Source organism: Schistocerca nitens, chromosome 1 (assembly GCF_023898315.1).
Source record: "Schistocerca nitens isolate TAMUIC-IGC-003100 chromosome 1, iqSchNite1.1, whole genome shotgun sequence".
NCBI classification, from domain to species: domain Eukaryota; kingdom Metazoa; phylum Arthropoda; class Insecta; order Orthoptera; family Acrididae; genus Schistocerca; species Schistocerca nitens.
The window spans coordinates 382,317,976-382,333,180 of NC_064614.1; the positions used below are offsets into that span (position 1 = coordinate 382,317,976).

The following is a 15,205-nucleotide window of genomic DNA, read 5'->3' on the forward strand; positions in this document are numbered from 1 at the left end:
GCAACAGATAAAAAATGAAATGAGCGTATGGCATCGTTGGCCGGGAGGCCCCATCTGGAGATGGTCGGCGGCCAAGTGCATGTCTTATTTCAGTCGACGCCACATTGGTCGACTTCATGACATGATGATGAGAACAGCACAACACCCAGTCTCCGAGCGGAGAAAATCTCCAACCCGGCCGGGAATCGGACCCAGGCCCGCTTGCACGTTACCACCCAGCTAAACAGGCGGACCCTTGGTAGCAGATATAGCGAGTCTGAGTTCTTCAGTAAGCTGTGTTAGTACCTATAGAGCAGAAACTTCATCAAAGCCAACTTCATCGTGGATGAACTAATAGGCGGAACCATGACCGACGTCCAGACAAGACGCTACGAAAGCGATGGTATCTCGCTCATCTGCTTAAACCATTTCTTCAGTTGCTGAAACTTTTCGACTTTGATGAACGTTGGCATGTGCTCCACTCCCTTTTCATGTGTCACGCCGTCTGGCCACTTTCAACATCTCGATCCACAGATAAAACACTTTCACATGGAACTACACTGAAGCCATATTGTGCTGAAAGTCTACAATGAATCTTTCCGGCCATAGAAATGGAATCACCGGTCGTTGATCCTCCTTGGCGCAAACTGCTGTAGGAGTGGACATATTGACGCTGTCACTGACAGGCTGCAGCTGAAATGGTAGGGGTTGAATGGTGGTCACATGTCCACAGTGGTACCAGCTGTAAGAGCGTATGCGCAGAAGGTAGTCCAAGAATTTTAACCCCACAAGTGTACGCCAGCGCTAATCTGGCCTTAGAGATTTTTGTTACTACGCGTGGGCCACCGCACATACACAGCCCGCTAACAACAAAGTGAATCCAGTACTGAGTGAGACCTAGCAGAAGACTGATGTTCGGAGATGTGAGACACTATTGGTTAATTAATTTGACGGAAATATTTTTTAATGGGTCACTGTGACCCTGGAGTACAAAAATTGTTGAAATGGCACTGAGCCACATTCATGCCCGAGGCAGGATTCGAACCAGCGACCGTTGCGGTCGCGCGGTTCCAGACTGAAGCGCATAGAACTTCCCGGCCACTGTGGCCGGCCCTGCAGTACACATTGAGTAACTACTTTTTCGCTGAGTGTGAAATACATTAATGTGAAAACGGCACTAAGAAATGACATTTTACTAACGGAAGTACTGTTAGAACAGTTCAATCGTAAAAGTGACATTAAGTGACTTTCCTTTCCAGCAGCAGTTATGGAAAATGCCAAAACTGATCAGTCTGCCGACAGCGATGAAGAAAATACAGACGTGCACGAAAAGAATGGTCATTGTTGCAACACAACTCTCCCTAATAGAAGATTCTGGCCAGCGGCCGGTAACATTGTAGTCCATACTCTAAGAGTCTAGAACTAATGAGTGAATGGATTTGTGGATAATGGAGAAGACCTCAAAATATTTGTATAATATGTACATTTCATTACATGAATAACATCTTCATCTAGTAGAAGGGCGTATAAAATCTTTAGATTCAGATCACTTTCAAGTTCAATCACTGAAAAGCTTACATGCCGGTTTTTTCTTTGTCTCGAATTTTAGATGCATGCATGCTAATGTTGATTGAAAAAGAATGTGACAAAGGTGAAATAAAATGCGTTTAGTATATGAGAATCCAGTTTCATCAGAAAATGTTCAATATTCAGCAATTTCTCCAGCACATAATTGAGGGTCACTGTGACCTGGTGTACAGGTCGTGTAGCAATTTTAGAGATGTGCACTATTAGGGTTAAGTATGTGCTACGAAGAAAGTATAGTAATTTTTTACTTGTCCTCATATCTTGCAGATGCTATACACAATTGCAATTACAAAATATGAATATATGTAACCTTGATTAATTAAAAAATTGGCGTCCATGGTTGGTCCAATTTCTATAACGTACTGCTCAGGTCCTTGGGCCCGACCAGCGTACGCACGAACGCTGCCGGCCTGCTGTCGGGTCTGACGGTGCTACTGGACCCCCAGCTGGAGGACTACCAGGCGGCCACCTTCTCCTTCTACGGCTTCCAGGTGCTGGTGCACTCGCCGGTCGAGTTCCCCGACGTCATCGCCAGGGGACACGTCGTGAAGCCCTCGTCGGAGGCGTTCCTCCAGGTACTGGGCTTGGCCCGTAGACATCTTAAATCGGCCGCTCACGTAACTTCAAGCCTAACAAGCATCCTTGTGCAAGAATGCTTGAGCAAGCATGCTCAAATTCCTCGCACCTCAACACGGTTCAAGCATGCTTGTACAAACATTAACTTCTTTGCCAGATAATGACGAGCTCAGACGACGATGCGCTAGCTTTGCCAGTCGTTTGGCCTGTGTTAAAATAAATAAATAAATAAATAAAAATAAAAAGAGAGAGAGAGAGACGTGGGGGTGGGGGTGGGGGTGGGAGAGAGGGGGGAGAACGTCAAATGATATGGAGCAAAGAGTGGTTAAAGAAACTAAAACATCATTCCCTTATTAGCTATTCACGTTATATTGGGTGGTCCATTGATCGTGACTGGGCCAAATATCTCACGAAATAAGCGTCAAACGAAAAAATTACAAAAAACGAAACTTGTCTAGCTTGAAGGGGAAAACCAGATGGCGCTATGGTTGGCCCGCTAGATGTCACTGCCATATGTCAAACGGATATCAACTGCCTTTTTTTAAAATAGGAACTCCCATTTTTTATTACATATTCGTGTAGTACGTAAAGAAATAGGAATGTTTTAGTTGGACCACTTTTTCGCTTTGTGATAGATGGCACTGTAATAGTCACAAACGCAACATTCCGCCAGTCTGGACGGTATTTCCTTCGTGATACATTACCCGTGTTAAAATAAACCGTTTACCAATTGCAGAAAAGGTCGAGATGGTGTTTATGTATGGCTATTGTGATCAAAATGCCCAATGGGCGTGTGCTATGTACGCTGCTCGGTATCCTGGACTACATCATCAACGATTACGTTGGACACAAGAATTTCACCACGTTATCTTCTCAATGAACTTACCCTTGAATGGAGGCTCCTACAAGAATGAAAGTTGCCAGATTTCATTCATTACCTTCACTATCCTCGTACAGACATACAACCAGGCATGATAGTATCCAATGTCATTGGGTTCTAGATCGTATGGATAGTAACTTGGAAATCAGCAGTTACATTTCTGACATTTTAAGGACAGTGATTTTGCCGTATCTTCGAGGTCTCCGAGATGTTATCTTTCATCCAGATAATTCAAGGCAGCATGTTGCTACCTTGATCTACCTCGGTCAATGATTCTTTTATCCTCAACATGGGTCAGGTCTAAATTACAAAGAACATTCCATTTAAGAATTGTTGCCTGTCATAGTTTCAGCCTGAAGGGCTAAGTCGTCTGTGAATCTAAAAAAAAAAATTATTGGTTAGCCTTTGACTTTAATTTATGTTGCGAAATTTTCTCTAATATTAAAATGTTAGCTGAACCACTTATTTACAGGATGAATAACAGCAGAATTCACACGTTTCGAAGGTAAAGCATTCATCAACAGAACTACTGTACAAGAAACTCTAAAAGCGATCAATATAAAACATAAACAAGAGCAATAAAAATAAGATAACGTCGCTACTTCTCTTGCAACCATGCTTTCTTAAGATGTACATGCACAACACCGTCAACTGTTAAAATATACCAAAACGTAATGGCAGCGTCACAATAGCAGTCAAATGCGTGCAGATAAACGCTTCTTCTTGAAAGCCACAGCGTGCAGATAAACGCAGAAGTCACTCGAGTGAGCTCCTCCTGAATGTGAACACAAAATCAAAGAGGTGCTGAAGAAACAAAGATGATGTATAACCACGTATAGCCCGGAAATTCAAATCCCATCACGAACGGAAAGCTAACGGTGTATTGTAAAGTCGCTAAATGGTTACAGATATATAAAAAATGTGCAAAGTTTCTGAAATGTATTTATGTCACCTGTAAACCGTTCATTTAATGTATCACGATTTCCTACGCTGTGTATAGTAATCTCTAATTGTTCTTGTAGACCCACTTTCTTGCCTTTATCTTGTATAATCAAAATTGCTAGATTCTCGTCTGTTCCTTATATGGAATGGCCAGTTTCATGAATATGTATGGGCACGACTGACTTCTCGAAATTGTTAGGCCGAAAACCGTTCCCAAACACCACCACCCCACAGCCTAAAACACAGCAACATTTTACATCGGAAACTAACCATAGAAGAAAGCAGTTACGTACAAAAGGGCCGGCCGTTGTGGCCGAGCGGTTCTAGGCGCTTCAGTCTGGAACCGCGCGACCGCTACGGTCGCAGGTTCGAATCCTGCCTCGGGCATGGATGTGTGTGATGTCCTTAGGTTAGTTAGGTTTAAGTAGTTCTAAGTTCTAGGGGACTTATGACCTCAGATGTTAAGTCCCATAGTGCTCAGAGCCATTTGAACGTACAAATACAAACCCAACAACTGCGAACTCAACGCTTTGCAACAACACCATCTGTCGGCTTTAAGAGATATGACGCAGGATACAGAACAGAAATCACACACACACTCGATAACTCCCTAATCGCGCACAGACGAACATAAGCCGTCAGAACTCCTGCTACACTTATCGAAACCTTATCGTCATACGCCTTACACCTCGCGCCACATGCGAACAGCAACACGGCGTAATGTTCTGAATTACTGCCAAGTTTTAAAAGCTTTTTGAGTGTGTGTGTGTGTTTTAAAGCAACAGCAAGCCGACCAGCGAAAGAGGGTACATGATAGATTACGTAACAACTTAGTGCCCATCAAAATTGTATCCACAATACTACCGTAATTCCCAAAAGTACAACACTGACGTATGTAAGATTACATTTTCATATTTTACTGTTGCAGATGACATGCTGTACACCGAAAAAGCGGCAGCAAATCGCAGATATTATGCCGAAAAAACGGCTACAAACGTAGAAACCATGTTGTGACTTAAAAGTAAATAAAGTGTTATAAAACTATTTCACGATACGGTATCTGGAACCAAATAGTACACATGTAATAACATTTTGTAATGTTTCTAACGATGCTAATTTTGCATGTTATAGAATAAATAAAACCCATTGACGCTGGCTATACAGTCGCTGAAACTAGTTTGAGGAAGGCCTCAAGATGGACCAACAATCTCAGATCGTTCCTATGTTCTTTATATCTTAACTTAAAAGGTCTTACCAGTTTCGACTATGTAGTTCACATTGCAGGTGTTACGTTGAATTCTGTAGACACCAGCTCTATCGTGTATATCGACTTCATATGGTAAGTTGGTTCTTAGCTTAATTTTCTTTCATCAGCTTTGTGATTTACACGTTAAACAACAGTGGAACTATGCTGAACTGTTGCCTTACATCAATTTTACATCAGAGGGTGATAGACTCCGCAGTTAATCTATATTCTGCACAGGACTACGACTATTGCTTATTCTATACTAGATTGCCGATTCCAGTATTTTCCAAAACGCCGCTCGCGAAAGTGTAATATTTCAGGGGTTCATATCTCAGGTTCTATTGACCAAGTGTTTTGGGTAGCCGTTGCCCAAGCGACCATTTCTATACTTTTCTATCCTATAGCGCAGGGTCAAAATTTATACGGCACTCACCACTCCCTCCAGCCCAGGAAAATTTAGCACATCGGTTGGATGTTCTGCATTAGGTATTGTCAAGAGTGGACCTTAGGTGGCTTATAAAAGCACCATTTGCTCATGGGCAGTTCTGAGAAAATCCCGGAAAAAACATGTTTTCAAGAATAGCCCCTTGTATAATTTCTGCTCATGGCACATCGTAGAAATTTTAACAAATGTTCTTAAAATGATATTCTCAAAGAACATCGAAATTTTTGCAGTATTATTATTCTTTCCCGAAGTCCAGAGGTTCAAAGTTATCCTACTTAAACACATAAAAAAATTTGCACATAATATGCCGTCTGAGTGTAAATGTAGTTTTAATTCAGGTAGTGAGCAAATGGCAAGGGTCGTAGTGTCACCGCAAGGATTTTGAGATCACCAAACTATGGTTTTAATCAGCATTTTGTCACCAATAAAACTTTATGACGCGCTGACTCTGTATAACGGTTACTTCACGCCTATATAAGTACGTCCAAAGTGGTACTGCAGTGACAAAAAATTGGCAACAAAGAGTCCTAACGTGCCTTAAAAAAACTTAGAATGACTGCCACAAAATATGTGAAAATTGGGAACCTTCAAATTCAGTTAAATATTTCTAACAATATTTTTGCTCTTATAAGATAAAAATTTCAAGCCGAGAGTTTCCGAATAACTGCTATCGATGAGCAAAGTTTCTAGAAAGAATGTAAAGGAAACGATTATATGTTACCCTTGCACAGGGTGACAATTATTACACTACACGAAATGAAATCGTCATAACTTCTGACGGGTTTGCGTTAGGACGTTCAAACTGCACGATTGGCCGCGGGGCATGGTGGGAATTAGTATGCGCATGATGGTTTTGGTTTTGCGACGAAGCCCTCTTTCATTTGGACGGGTTTGTCAATAAGCAAAACTGACGCTTTTGGAGGACTGAGAATCCGCATTTCACGATCGAGGAGACTCTTCACCCTCAACAAGTGACTGTGTGATGTGCAGTGTCCAGTCACAGAATAATTGCTGCGATATTCCTAAATGGCACGGGGACTACCGAACGGTACGTGAAGGTTTTGGAAGAAGATTTCATCCCCATTATCCAAAGTGAACCTGATTTCGACAAGATGTGGTTCATGTAAGACGGAGCTCGACTCCATAGAAATAGGAGAGTGTTTGATGTCCTGGAGGAGCACTTTAGGGACCGCATTCTGGCTATGGGGCACCCAGAGGGCACTGGCAAGGGCCTCGATTGGCCCCCATATTTTCCGGATCTGAACACATGCGAATCCTTTTTGTGGGGCTATATTAAAGACCAAGTGTACAGCAATAATCCCAAAACTCATTTCTGAGCTGAAAATAGCCATTCAGGAGGTCATCGACAGCACCGTTGTTCCGACACTTCAGCGGGTCATGTAGAATTCCGCTATTCGTCTGGGCCACATGATGACAGGCATATCGAACATATCATAACCTAAATCTAAATATCTGTAGTGACGTTTCATGTTGAATACAGTGTGTGCATGCCATAGCTTGTAACTAATTTATGTTTTTTTCATATAATTGAATAATTGTCAGCATGCATCATGCGTACTTATTTCTTGTTTATACCTTGTACAACTAAATTCCTTTTATAGACTTTGAGGACAGGTTCCTCCCACCAAAACAAGGGAAAAATTTCTAGTGAACATCGGCTTTAATATACATGCCTTAAGAGCTTTGAGCACGTGTTAATCATTGATACTGCAAAACCCATCTTTTCTACTGCACGCTCTTTGCTTTCCAATTTTGAAATGAGATAGTTTGGACAAAAACACGAAAAAAAACACGAATACCATAAGATCTATGAGCATTCGTTCAGAAGAAGAGATTTCACAGTAGCGAAGAAGAGCAAATGCTCACAGCTCTTACGAAATTCATTTTACGGCTCAAGTTCACTGGAAAGGTTTTCTTTTGTTTTGGTGCACACTACCTCTACCCAAAACATGGAAATCAAAGTGCTTCCACATATCGAAGATGAAAAAGTGCTCGTAGCTCTTAGGATACGCATTTTAGAGCCCATCTTTACTAGATATTCTCTCCTGTTTTGTTGTAAAGAACCAGTCCTCAAAGTATGTAAAGGTAATTTAGCTACACTCTGTACGTGTGAAAGTATAGAAATGTGTTGAAGTATATAAATAAACTGCCAAAACTTTACTAACCTATAAAATTCGTTTTATATCAGCAGCACACTCTGCTGTAACAGCGATAAAAAGGGAACCAGCGAACTTTAAAACACATGTAAAGGGCATGGCGCATTTTGGACTGAAATTTTGAGCAGTGGATACAGGATAAATATAAGTTAGATTCTCCCCTCCCCCTAGACGTTTTTAGATGCTAAGGTATGGAGGAAACAGGGGCAGTGGGAAAGAAAGCGTAAGTGAGAGAGGAATCAGTGGCAGTGCGATATACGAGTACTACAAACCATTGGGAGAAAAAGGAGAGAGTGGGAGAGAAACACATGTAGAGATGGAGAAGCCGAGTATGAAGCCTTAATACAGTGAGAGACTGCGTAAAAGGATTTAGAATATTCGCCATTAAAAGAGCTTGAATTTGCTTGCCAAAATATTTGGTGAAGAAGGCAGACTAATGATTGAGGCAGCTGGTTCCCCGTTTTTCAATGAGAGACTTTTAAAGAGGAAATGTTCGCCTTCTTTGTGCTCCTATAGGAGCATTTTTCCGCTGGATACGTGAGTGTCTTGGTTTTTCTTTATTAATTTTTCATTAACTAACACTAGTTCAGGATTATTTTTGTAAAATATGTCTCTTTCGTGTATCTAAACCGTTCTTTGTACAGCAGTTCTTCAGTTTTTCATACTATTTAGAAGTATATTATGGCAATCAACTGTATAGAGATATGGGATGACAGCCTGACTTCTCAAGCTTATCCGCTCATTGCTTTTTAGATTGTGTGATGAACTGACGATAATGATTTTCTTGTAATCTAAAGATGCACCGTTACATAAATACTTGTCATCAGGCCAGCAAGCTTTAACGCTGTTAGAATGCAACACATTTTTTCTCAGCCAGTTCCAGTTGAGAAATTGCGGAATTTGTTGTGGGACATCGTGGAATATTCCCGCTTCAATCTCTATAGTTCCATGCAGTTTCGATATGTAGCGACCTATACGAAACCTTCAAAATGGCGTCTACAATGGAAGAGCGTTCCAAGCAGAGAGTTGTCATTGAGTTTCTTTTGGTGGAAAACCAGAGAGTCGTAGATATTGATTGGCACCGAAAAACGTGTGCAGAGAAGTGGCAGTAAACAAAAGCATGGTTAGTCGTTTAACGAGGCGTCTGTTTTCATCGAAACAAAGTCGCGCAAACCTGTCTGATCCCCCGCGTCGCGGCCGGCCGCACATACATGTGACTCTTGCAATGTGCTACCCTCATGAAATTGAAGAAACGACTTCACCATGTTCGACACCACAAAAATGCAAACGAACTTCTTTTCCACGACATCGCAAGACTTCACACAAGTCTACACACCCATGAGGAGCTCACAAAACCTCATTGGACTGTTCTTCCTCATTCACCCTACTGCTAGGATCTCGCACCTTCCGACTTGCATCTGTTTAGCCCAATGAAGGTTGCACTCCGCGGGAAGCAGAATGTGTTGCTGGAAAGGTTATTGATGCAGCAATACGTTAGCTGCGACGTCGACCAGTGGAGTGATACCATGCGGGCATACAGATCCTCGCCCTAAGGTGGCGTAAGGCCGTCGCATTGAATGGAGATTAGTTCGGAAAAACGGATTTTGTAGCCAGAAGATTGGGGAGTAATATTGTGCATTGGAATCATGCATAAGATCAACCTGCCTTCAGAAAAATTTGTTGTATGACTTACTGAACGCCGCATGTAGTGAGAATGGGCAAGAGCTGTTGAGAAAATTCCAAGGGCTAAGTACACTTCCTGTATTTCAGACAATTTATTGATGAAGTTTAATTCCTAACATGCAGAGTTAAAAAATTGCGACGAAACAGGAAGTGATGGAGGACTGCATGCTTGAGAATGGGCAATAGATGGTCACCAGGAGTGTTGAATAATGTTCACGGTACCCCGAATGAGTGGTCTCAAGTCATGGTACGATAAACAGACCACCTCCAGCCCCCAATTAGTGCGGTTGAACGCCTTATTGGGCCGTTGGTGTGGTCGAAGACTTGCATAATTAGAAAAGACGCAATCTCGCGATTCGTCGGACCACACTACATGCCATGGTCAGATAAGATCTAGTTGTTGCGTTGTTAGCCTTAGCTTTATGTACCGCTGTGATAAATCGCCTTATGAGAGGTACCTGTCTCCAAATATGATTTGTATCGAGTTCCCTTCGTAATGTTTGCCCTGAATTTGGTTCAGCTGGATCTACATTGACAAACAGAAGAAATCCCTCTTGTGTTTGAAGGTGATTGTGTTTGAGAAGTGGCGACTCTCGTCTCCATTTCCTGCGTTAAGTATCTTCTTGTAAACACAGTTATTACAATGTGTTACATGATTGTGAATGGTGCACCGTTCCTTGTAGACATGAATGGTACACCGTTCATTGTTGACACACTGGACAGTTCATCTACATCTACATCTACATGGATACTCTGCAAATCACATTTAAGTGCCAGGCAGACGGTTCATCGAACCATCCTCACAATTCCCTATTACCCCAATCTCGTATAGCGCTCGGAAAAACGAACACCTACGTCTTTCAGTAAGAGCTCTGATGTCCCTTATTTTATTATGGTGAGCGTTTCTCTCTATGTAGATCGTTTCCTACAAATTATTTTCGCTTTCGGAGGAGAAAGTTGGTGATTGAAATTTCGTGAGAAGATTCCACCGCAATGGCAAACGCCTTCGTGTTAATGATATCTACCCTAAATCCTGTATCATTTCAGTGACTCTCTCGCCCCTATTTTACGATAATACAAAACGTGCTGCCCTTCTTTGAACGTTTCCGACGTACTCCGTCAATCCTATCTGGTAAGGATCCAACACCGCGCTGCAGTATTCTAAAGGAGGACGGAAAAGCATAGTGTAGGCAGTCTTTTTAGTAGATCTGTTAGGTTTTCTAAGCGCCCCACCAATAAAACACAGTCTTTGGTTAGCCTTCCCCACAGCATTTTCTGTGTGTTCTTTCCAATTTAATTTGATACACCAACAAATAGGGCACCTACGCTCATGGCGTGGTGAGAGGTACATCCAAACACGATAGCTCTTTTTTGCCATTCTGATAAGTCTCCACGTCGATCCATCTTACTACCCCGATTCCCTACAACAGACTAGCACAAACACACCAGCTCGCTACCAAGACTTCAGTCAGCTATAGAAGGTTACGCGATCACGTGGTGACTGTTGTGCTCCACCTACAGATCTGCAGAATAGTCAGCGTGTTCTTTTAGGGAGGGTGGACCACCACTTCGTCTTGTGTTTAATGTGTGTCTGTATCTGTAGAGAGTGACGCCGCTGGCTGCGCTGGTCGCTGTGTGCAGGTGACGGCAGAGCAGACGATGAGCACGGACGCGGTGCGCCGGCTGTCGCTGCAGCAGCGCCAGTGCCTGTACCCCAACGAGGGCGGCTACGCCACGGCGAGCGTCGACTACTCGCGCTCCAACTGCCTCACTGCCTGCCGCGCCAGACACATGATGCGCCATTGCCGCTGCGTCCCCTACTTCTACCCGTCCGTCCTCAGTACGTCCGACGCCGTAAACGTTGTTCAGCTTCCTTAAGAGCAAGCTAGTTACTGTACTGACAAACAATCGGGATCAATGAACATATTACTGAAGATCGAGGTATGGCTGCACACCTGTGTTTCTAATCCATACATACACTGAGGTGACAAAAGTCATGGGCTAGCGATATGCCATGTGCAGATGGTGGTAGTGTCCCGTAAACAGGGTATACAATGGCAGTGCATTAGCTGCATTGTCATTTGTACTCGGGTGATTCATGTGAAAAGGAGTCCAAAGTGATAGCCACCGACGGCAGTTAACAGACTTTGAACACGGAATGGTAGTTAGATGCATGGGTCATTCCATTTCCGAAATCGTTATGTGATTCTGTTGTGTACATAGTTCCGCGTAGTCAGCGCGTACACAACTTTCCCAGTAGAGCGCGCCCCGCTAAGCACAACAGCGCAGGCGCAGCGCTCGTCTGTCTCCGCACTATGAGATGGCGCTGCCATAGAGATGGACCAAATTCTGCTTCCGCCGATCCGCGTATTAATATGTAACGCAGCCAATGAGATTGCTGCTAACGTAGAACCTTTTCTCCTCGTGGATCACACTCGCTCAGTGATACATGAACGCGCGAGGTATTATAACGAGTGGACAGACATTCGATTAGTCAGTCTGCATTAGTCTGTACCAGTCTACATTTGTCTGTACCAGTCTATAGTCAAGTTTCAGTCTGCGCCTAATAAGATTACCATATTCCTGTACATGGCCATGAAGATAAATGTATAGACACTTTTGTCAAGTATCAGAGATATATGTGAGAATAAGATTAACGTACCAATACCAAAGGAACTTCAGATTGTCAATTGTAAATAGCATCCAGAACCAAGTTAAGTAATTTTCATTCTTGTTATTATTTTAATAAATGTGCGTGAAAATTAATCGAGTTCTGTTTAAAGTTGGTCACCATCAATCTGTTACTCTAAGCGTGCAAGTGGCATTTCTACCGTCTGACCTAACGGCAGAAGATAGACACGCTACGATAAGACCACGAGACATATTGCCGACACTCACCTACTTCGTTAGAGCGACAAGTCAAATAATCTGATGGTGTGTGTACTGAAGGTCTTACAGTATGCGCATCACAAATTCATTATTCCGAGATCCACAGTATTAAGAGTGTGCCGAGAACACCAAATTTCAGGCATCGCCTTTCAACACGGACAACACAGTAGCCGACGGCCTTCACCTAACGACTGAGGGCAGCGGCGTTTACATAGAGATGTCACTACTAACAGACAAGCACCAAGCGCGTGATATAACAGCAGAAATCAATGTGGGATGTACGACGAAAGTATCAGTCAGGACGGTGTTAATGGGTTATGGCAGCAGACGACACATTCGAATGCGTTTGCTAACAATACATCGCCTGCAGCGCCTCTCCTGGGCTCGAGGCCATATCGGTTGGGCCCTAGATGACCGGAAAACTGTGCCCTGTTCAGATGACATCCAATTTCGGTTGGTAAAAGATGATGGTAGGGTTCGAGTGTAGTGCAGACCCAAGTTGTCAATATGGCACTGTACAAGGCGGTGGTGGCCCCACAATGGTGTGGGCTACGTTTACATGGAATGGACTGGCTCCTTAGATCCAGCTGAACCGATCTTCGATCATTTGCAGCCGTTCATGGACTTCATGTTCCCAAGCAACGATAGAATTTTTGTGGATGACAATTCGCCACGCCACCAGAACACAATTATTTGCATTTGTTTCGAAGAAAATTCTGGACAAAATGGTTCAAATGGCTCTGAGCACTATGGGACTTAACTTCTGAGGTCATGAGTCCCCTAGAACGTAGAACTATTTAAACCTAACCAAGCTAAGGACATCACACACAGCGATGCCCGAGGCAGGATTCGAACCTGCGACCGTAGCGGTCGCGCAGAAAATTCTGGACATTTCGAGGGAATGATTTTGCCACCCAGATCGCCGGTCATGAATCCCATCGAACATTTATATACGGAATGGAGAGGTCAGTTAGTGCAAAAAATCATGCATCGGGAACATTTTTGCAGTTACGAACGGCTTTAGAGGCAGCAAAGCTCAGTATTTCTGCACAGGACTTCCAACGAATTATTGAGTCCGTGATACCTCGAGTTGCTGCACTACACCGGTCAAAAGGAGCTCCGACACGATATTAGGTTGTATCCCGGAACTTTTGTCACTTCAGTCTCGTATGTGTGTGTGTATGTATTTATGTATGTTCCATATCTCCTTCTAAATCAACTGTCCGATTTCAGCTAAACTTGGTACACATATCTCTTACTGACAGACAATAAACATCATCAGGGTAGAAAGATCTAGCTATAGTTCAGTACATGTGACGCCATAAACAATAAGGTGCTTGAAAACTGTCACATCATGCATGTTATTTAAATTTCTTACTTCTGTACTACTAGCTCTAATCGCAATACATTTTTCAGATAGTATCTACGTATGCTGCTGAATGTACCTCCAAAATTATATATATTTTTTAAATGTGTGCGAAATATTATGAGACTTAACTGCTAAGGTCATCAGTCCCTAAGCTTACACGCTACTTAACTTAAGTTATCCTAAGGACAAACACACACACACATGCTCGAGGGAGGACTCGAACCTCCGCCGGGACCAGCCGCAGAGTCCATGACTGCAGCGCATTAGACCGCTCGGCTAATCCCGCGCGGCCCAAAATTATATCATTGTATTCCACATAGATCAGGAGGTCCTATGTCATAAACACTGACATGCGTGAAAAACTGCCACATCATACATTACGTTTAAATTTATTACTTCTTTGCTACTAATTCTATTCGCAACATATCATATTTCGCAGACAATATCCAAATATACCGCTGAATGTACCTACACAAATATATCATCGTTCGACACATAGTTCAAGATATAGGGAGAGGAGGAGGTGTACAGAGAGAGGAGGAGAAAGATAGGATAGAATAGGAAAGAAGATGAGATGGACGGAGAGAAATGGGAGGAGGAGATCGACAGAGAGAGGGGGGATGAGAAGATACATCGGGGTGGAAGGACGAAACGGACTAACAGGATTGGAATACATACCCTGTAAACACCGGGAACTCAGCTGGTTGCAAAATAAGGAGAAATTCTCTTTTGACGTGTCCTCACACATCCACTGCATTTTGGTAAAGTTGGAACTAAAAGAAATGCTTCACTGCTGTTCATGCTGCACTGTACGACCAAGCAGTATTACGATAGTTCGCTGATACACCTCACGTCTTGCGAGGATCCCTATCTTCGCATCCCAAAAGTAGTAGGGAGCTGGAAGTATGGGTGCAATTTTAACGTCAATGCGTTAGGTGTTGGCAGCTGTACTACATTTACAAGCAGTTTTATAACATGGGACGAGAAGTGATGTAATGATTGCATGTATAGAAGTGACATAAAAATGCCAGAAAACACGTATAAATCGAGGGAAAATACGACGAAATGCTAGGAAATTGAGAGGGTACTTGCATGTCTTCTGATTGGTGCAGAAAATTCTTGTACATGGAAACGAGGGTATGACATCAAGCGGAATACGAGAAAACGTTGAGATGGAAGCACAGGGTACTGGTGAAATAGTCTTTTTATTTTTCGTCGAGGCAACGTTCTACTGTATGTCAATTGAGGTATTAATGCTACACGCGAGTTGACTGCTGTCTTTAATGCTTTCCTGGAAAAAAGAGAACCATTTGTCTCTAAACTTACTTACATATGCGTTAAAGGATGACAGAGAGTGGATGGAGTGATCGGTTGAGGTGGAGTCGTAACGAGGTAGGATTTAATGAAAGACTGCTGATGCTTTCCAGAGAGA

At 42.9% G+C, this 15,205-nt stretch overlaps 1 protein-coding gene across 1 annotated transcript in view; it reads left to right on the forward strand.

Annotated features, from left to right (window-relative positions):
* LOC126248591 (pickpocket protein 28-like) overlaps positions 1-15,205 on the forward strand; it is a 92,743-nt gene that overhangs the window by 54,095 nt on the left and 23,443 nt on the right. The window contains exons 4-5 of the mRNA XM_049949757.1: positions 1,955-2,141; positions 11,157-11,355. Of these exons, the coding sequence (XP_049805714.1) occupies positions 1,955-2,141; positions 11,157-11,355 (386 nt within the window). The remainder of the gene's footprint in view (positions 1-1,954; positions 2,142-11,156; positions 11,356-15,205) is intronic.